The sequence below is a fragment of the Camelina sativa genome, chromosome 13 (assembly GCF_000633955.1).
Source record: "Camelina sativa cultivar DH55 chromosome 13, Cs, whole genome shotgun sequence".
In the NCBI taxonomy this organism is placed as follows: domain Eukaryota; kingdom Viridiplantae; phylum Streptophyta; class Magnoliopsida; order Brassicales; family Brassicaceae; genus Camelina; species Camelina sativa.
Genome location: NC_025697.1, coordinates 12,808,615 through 12,815,027, shown reverse-complemented (window position 1 = coordinate 12,815,027; position 6,413 = coordinate 12,808,615). Strand labels below are relative to the sequence as shown.

The window sequence follows — 6,413 nt, the reverse complement described above, 5'->3', positions numbered from 1 at the left end:
ATCATGGTCTATTAACAAAATTCACCCGTCAATGGTAGTATATCGGAAGTTAGTCAAGATTTTGACATGAGGAAACCAAAAGAAAACATTTGTGAATGATCTTTTGCTGTTTCCATGACTTGACTGCAAAACAAATAGAAGAACCCAAAATAGGAACCTCTATGAAAAATATGAAAACCGACTTAATATGTAACGTAACAAACACAAAATAAAAATAAACAGGAGATATGAAAAACACATGTCCACACATGGATACAAGAGCATTTAAGGAGTGGAAGGCAAGTAGTGGTTAGAGGGTATGTGATATAATTAATCGGCCCAAATAGATTGGTAAGTAGTAGCCGTCTACATCATCCATGCTCATAACTTCAACCTCAGCTTCTTTCTACTAAAAACCCTTATACTATAAATTCTACGTACACTTCCCACTTCTTCTTCTCAAGATTCATCAATCCATTTCTATTTCAACTCCCAAAAATGGCGATTCGTCTTCCTGTGATATGTCTTCTTGGTTCATTCATGGTACTTGTTATCTCAAACAAAACAAAAAAATTACTTTCTTACTTTATTCTTTATGGTTTGACGTTTTTCTTTTTTAACCGCAGGTCATTGCTATAGCGGCTGATTTAACACCGGAGCGTTATTGGAGCACTGCTTTACCAAACACTCCCATTCCTAACTCTCTCCATAATCTTTTGAATCTCGGTTAGTATCTTTTACTTTACCGATTTTACAAAAACAAATTCGATCTACTATAGTCTTCGAACTTCTGTTCTCTGATTATGTTATAAATACACGTTTCGTTTGCTAATTTCTTTAGGATGTTCTGCTCAATTTATATTTATGGTTTTCACTACTATTAACTGTTTTTCAAATTTTAAGACACATATAAAAAGAAGAATTATACGCATATAAATGCAAATAAAGATGTCTTTGACTGTATTCTTACAATACATTATCTTTATCTTTAAACATACTCCTATATTTTTGAATCTGTACGTAATTACTAGCAAATAAATGTATCCTTTTTTTTGTTTTAATATAATAAGTGCCTCCCAATTATTTTTTGTAGACTTCACCGACGAGAAAAGCACCAACGTCCAAGTAGGTAAAGGCGGCGTAAACGTTAACGCCGGAAAAGGTAAGCCCAGCGGAGGAACTGCCGTGAACGTCGGAAAGGGAGGTGTACATGTGGACACCGGAAAGGGTAAGCCTGGAGGAGGGACACACGTGAGCGTTAGCGGCGGAAAAGGTCACGGAGGTGGCGTTGGAGTCCACACGGGTAAACCCGGGAAGAGAACCGACGTAGGAGTCGGCAAAGGCGGTGTGACCGTGCGCACGCGCCATAAGGGCAAGCCGGTTTACGTCGGTGTAAAACCAGGACCCAACCCTTTCATGTATAACTATGCAGCGAAGGAGACTCAGCTCCACGACGATCCTAACGCGGCTATCTTCTTCTTGGAGAAAGACTTGGTCCCCGGTAAAGCTATGAGCGTACGGTTTAACGCGGAGGATGGTTACGGAGGCAAAACGGCTTTCTTGCCACGTGGAGAGGCGGAAACGGTGCCACTTGGTTCGGAGAAGTTTTTGGAGACGTTGAACCGGTTCTCGGTGGAAGCTGGTTCGGAAGAAGCTGAGATGATGAAGAAGACGATTGAGGAGTGTGAAGCTAAAAAGGTCGGTGCAGAGGAGAAGTATTGTGCGACGTCTTTGGAGTCTATGGTTGACTTTAGCGTCTCTAAACTTGGCAAATCTCACATCAGGGCTGTTTCCACTGAGGTAACACACCCATAACTAAATACACTAGCTAATCACATTCACAGCTACTATGTACGCTAGCTAATTTTGTTACACTATCTAATTTTATCTTATATTAATTGTTAAACACAAATATCTTAATTTCAGTTTGGTATTGGCTGACCGAACCATGTGTTTTCATGTATAGTTGGATTGGTCTATATATGTAAATCCAAAAGAAAAACAAAATTTTTAAAAAATATATATTATGTCTAAAATTATTGGCTGACCGATCTAACTTTGGTTACTGTAGGTGGCTAAGAAGAATGCGCCGATGCAGAAGTACAAAATTGCGGCGGCTGGAGTAAAGAAGTTGACTGACAACAACTCGGTGGTGTGTCACAAACAGAAGTACCCATTCGCGGTGTTCTACTGCCACAAAACGATGATGACGAGCGTTTACGCGGTTCCACTCGAAGGAGAGAACGGGATGCGAGCTAAAGCAGTTGCGGTGTGCCACAAGAACACCTCAGCTTGGAACCCAAACCATTTGGCTTTCAAAATTCTTAAGGTGAAGCCAGGGACAGTTCCGGTCTGCCACTTCCTCCCGGAGACCCATGTTGTGTGGTTTGGCTACTAGATAGATTTGCCTTTCTATCTTATTGTGGGTTATGTCTAATAACTTTTCAGATAATTTATCTTTTGGTAATGAATATAGATACATATACATATAGTAATGCGTGGTTCCAATATAAGAATGACGGCATCTATATGTTCTTTAAAAAAAAAAAAACCTACGTAGCTGTCTTTTGTTGTCTGCTTCAGTGCTTCTTGTGGTTTTGTAAGAACACTATAATAAATTAGAGTTGAAAGGTTTCCATTTCTATGTTTTAAGACTTAATTGACGGAAAACATAAATTCAGCATGTAAGATAGGTGAAAATATACTTTGGCTGTGATTGATGTTTGTTGGTATTAAATTTGGGGATGTATTACGTTACAACCAATTTCTCAACTGGTACACGTACGTAAGCAAAGTAATGTTTTCATATGGCTTCAATGTAGCAATTACTTTACGTGCTCAAATGGAATAGCTCCAATTAATTTGACCTCTGCGTTTTACAATTTAGAAAGTACAATTTCTTTTCACTAAAAATACATCATCATTGATCAATCCTACGATAACATCTAGAAGCTTGGGAATTGCTCTTGAGAATCCAAAGTCGTTTCTAGGACGAGAGATGGATAAGCCGATTCCACTTTACTCACGACATCATTTCTCTACGCAATTCTCCCAGCGGAGACGCAAGCTAACATCAACGTAACCGAGCAATCCGTCCTCGTGTTACATCCCTTTTCAAATTGTCTGAATTTCATAACTAAATTTTTTTGATACATGTGATTAAGCTTAGCTAAATAAATAACAATGAGAGGAGAAATTCAATTATACATGTATATTTCTTTACCAAGTGTCAATAGTTCAATTGGGTAATGTGTGTAAGTCAAAATTTAAAGGTTATTAGTCTAAGTGACACTTGGAAGGGAACTATGTAAAATGGTTTGTTCTCCGGTCCGATAGATGGATCTAAACCCATAACCTCTTCTTTATTCCAAAACAAAAATTTCGAGAGAGGACGGAAGAGTTTTTTAAAAATATATTTTGACAAACATGTTATAAAATTCTAAAGATTAGATAGTCAAAAATGCAAAGAGAAACAACAGATATACTTTTCCACCGTAGGCTAGGAACAAAAGATCTCTAAGGCTTTGGTCCACCGGAGGCACAACATGATCAGTGCATGCGCTGTCAGCAGACATGAAATGTGTACAAAAAGGGTCAACCCAAATGGATATGATCACCTTAATAGAATGAAGGACATGATAAAGGTGGACAAAAACTTTGCATGTTAATTCTCGTTCACCGGAACTGCAGACCTATAGTGTAGACAAAAAAATTTGTTAGCAATGGACACAAAAATGTCAGACCAAACATATATGGTCCACTTAAGAGAACGAAGGACATAATAATGTGGACATAAACCTTTGTTGTTAAATCTGGTCCATCGGAACTATAGAACAGAAGTGTGGAGAATTTTTTTAATATTAGCAATGGACACAATGGGTCAGACCAAACAAATATGGTCCACTTAAGAAAACGAATGACATAACAGCGGTGGACAAAAACTTTGGCTCTTGGATCTGATATACCGGATTACAGACCTTTAGTGTGGACAATTTTTTTGGTTAGTAATCAACAAGAAAGTGTCAGACCAAACGGATTTGGTCCACTTAAAAGAACGAATGACATAATATATATAGTGGTGGACAGAAACATTACCTGTTGGATCTGGTCCACTATAACTACAGACCTATAGTGAGTACAATTTCTTTTGATAGCAATGAACACAAAGGGTTAGACCAAACATATATGGTCCATAAACATAACAAATGACATAATAATGGTGGAGAAAATCCTTGGTTGTTGGATTTGGTCTGCCATATCTGCATATAAAGAATTTCTACATTATGTGACCGGCGGACTGAAACAGATGGAGTTTGGGAGAGAGAGATTCAGTTTGTGTCGCAGTGCCGGCGATGGACTGAGCGAGTGGAAGAAGAATAAAAGTTGAGAGAGTCTGAGATGGAAGAAACGGAAGGTTGAGGGTTAGAAGGAGGAGAGAGAGATTTTTGTTTTGGAGAAATAATTGATGGTCCAAAAAAATTTTGCATTTATTTATGGGAATTTGGTCAAAAATGCCATTTTTCCACAAAAACTTGTTAAAAATGCCACTTTTTTAATTCATTCTCTAAAATGCCATTTTTTAGCTGAGGGAAGGTGTGAGAAGACCAAATTACCCCTGTCTTAAAAACTGAGAAAAGCGCAAGTAGAAGAATTCAAAGCGCAGGCTGGGAGAATGATGTTGTTCATCATTTTGCAACAGTGTGATGGACAAAAACCTGATCGGCTAGATCTGGTCCACCGAATCTGCAGAGCTGCAGTGGAGACAAGTTTGATAGTGGTAGAGAGATTTGCAGACCTGATGGGATGGACAAAAACCTGATCCGCTAGGGATAGACAACCACTAAAGAGAACGAAAGACAACATAGGGATGGACAAAAATCTGATCGGCAAGATCTGGTCCACCGGATCTGCAGAGCTGCAGTGTAGACAAGTTTGATAGTTGTAGACAAAAACTTGGTCGGCTGGATCTAGTCCACTGGACAGCAGATTTGCAGACCTTCAGTGTGGACAACTTTTATTGTTATTAATGGACACAAATCACATTACCAAACATATATAGTCCACTAAAGAGAATGAACGATATAATAGAGATGGACAAAATGCTGGTCGGCTGGATATGGTCCATCGGATTTACAGACCTGCAGTTTTGCATGTTTGTGGTCGGATATAAGAACTCTGAAACTAGACCTAGCAGTTTCACCTGCCATGGAGGAGGCAAACGGATCAGACGGAGGTCTTGGGCGAAGAATTGTGTTGGGATGAAGAATTTTTATATTATATGCGGCCTATAGACTGAAACAGATGGAGTTTTACAGAAAGAGATTCAGTTTCTCCGGCGGCAGACTAAGAGACATTGAGATGGAAGAAGATGAGAAATCAAGAGAGACTGAAGATGGAGAAACAGAAAAGTTGAAGATTAGAATGAGAAGAAAGAAATTTGTGTTTTGAAAAAAAATTGATGAATAAAAATTTTTGCGTTTAATGATACATGTTTTAATGTGTCAATTATCTTGTCCAAAAAATATATAAGAAAATAATTAGTTTTTTGTTAAAAAAGAAGGGTATAATAGTATTTCAATTATAGGGTTGTGGCAAGCGGGAAAATGAATTAGGAAAATGGCATTAATCAAAAGGTTTGGTACTGTTCATGGCAGTTTTGATAAAACTCTCTTTATTTATCTTATTTTATTATGTTTCATGTCAATTCCAAAAAAAAATAAAAAAATAATTAGTTTTATGTTTCAAAAGAAGAAGATTATAATAGTTTTTTGACTATGGAGTAGTGGCAAACCGAAAAAGGAGTAGAGGAAAATGGCATTGGCCACAATATTTGGTATTGTTCGTGGCAGTATTGATAAAATTCAAATATTTTAACTAAATCAGCCACGTATACATAATAAATAATATATAAAATAATTGATATGTATTTTTAAGGGGGTCATCTAACACCCCTTCCCTCGACACAGGTCCGGCATTGGTTATAACTTATAATTAAGACTGGTCCTAAATTTTTTTTGTCAAATAAGAAATTATTGATGAACTTGTTGTGGAATCAATGATGAAATACAAGACTCAAACAAGAGAAACTTAGATCCGCGGAAAACGTAAATATTTCCTCGAAAATTAGGTCCTAAGGAAGGAAGACGAAAGATACTAGAAACAGAAATCATAAATTTTCAAACAAAATGTGAAAAGAGGAAAAACCTTAAACTAAGAACATAAACAACCGACAATAACAACCGCAAGAAACAATAGAAACCAAGAAAACAATGAACCTCTTCTTCTGAAGCACCTGCAAATGATATTTACCAAGGGTTCCTACATCTAACCCAAAGAAAACATCTACCACATTCAATCACGATGAGAGTCGATCTCTCGAAAGAAATGACTTCATAACCCGGTAAGCACGACCTCTAGAAGTGACTCAAACATGC

At 37.5% G+C, this 6,413-nt stretch overlaps 1 protein-coding gene across 1 annotated transcript; it reads left to right on the top strand.

The window, feature by feature from the left end:
- On the top strand, positions 411-2,623 carry LOC104736588 (BURP domain protein RD22-like). The gene is made up of 4 exons (XM_010456604.1): positions 411-522; positions 606-705; positions 1,073-1,779; positions 2,051-2,623. The coding sequence occupies exons 1-4, from the start codon at positions 478-480 to the stop codon at positions 2,375-2,377; spliced, it is 1,179 nt and encodes a 392-aa protein (XP_010454906.1). The 5' UTR covers positions 411-477; the 3' UTR covers positions 2,378-2,623.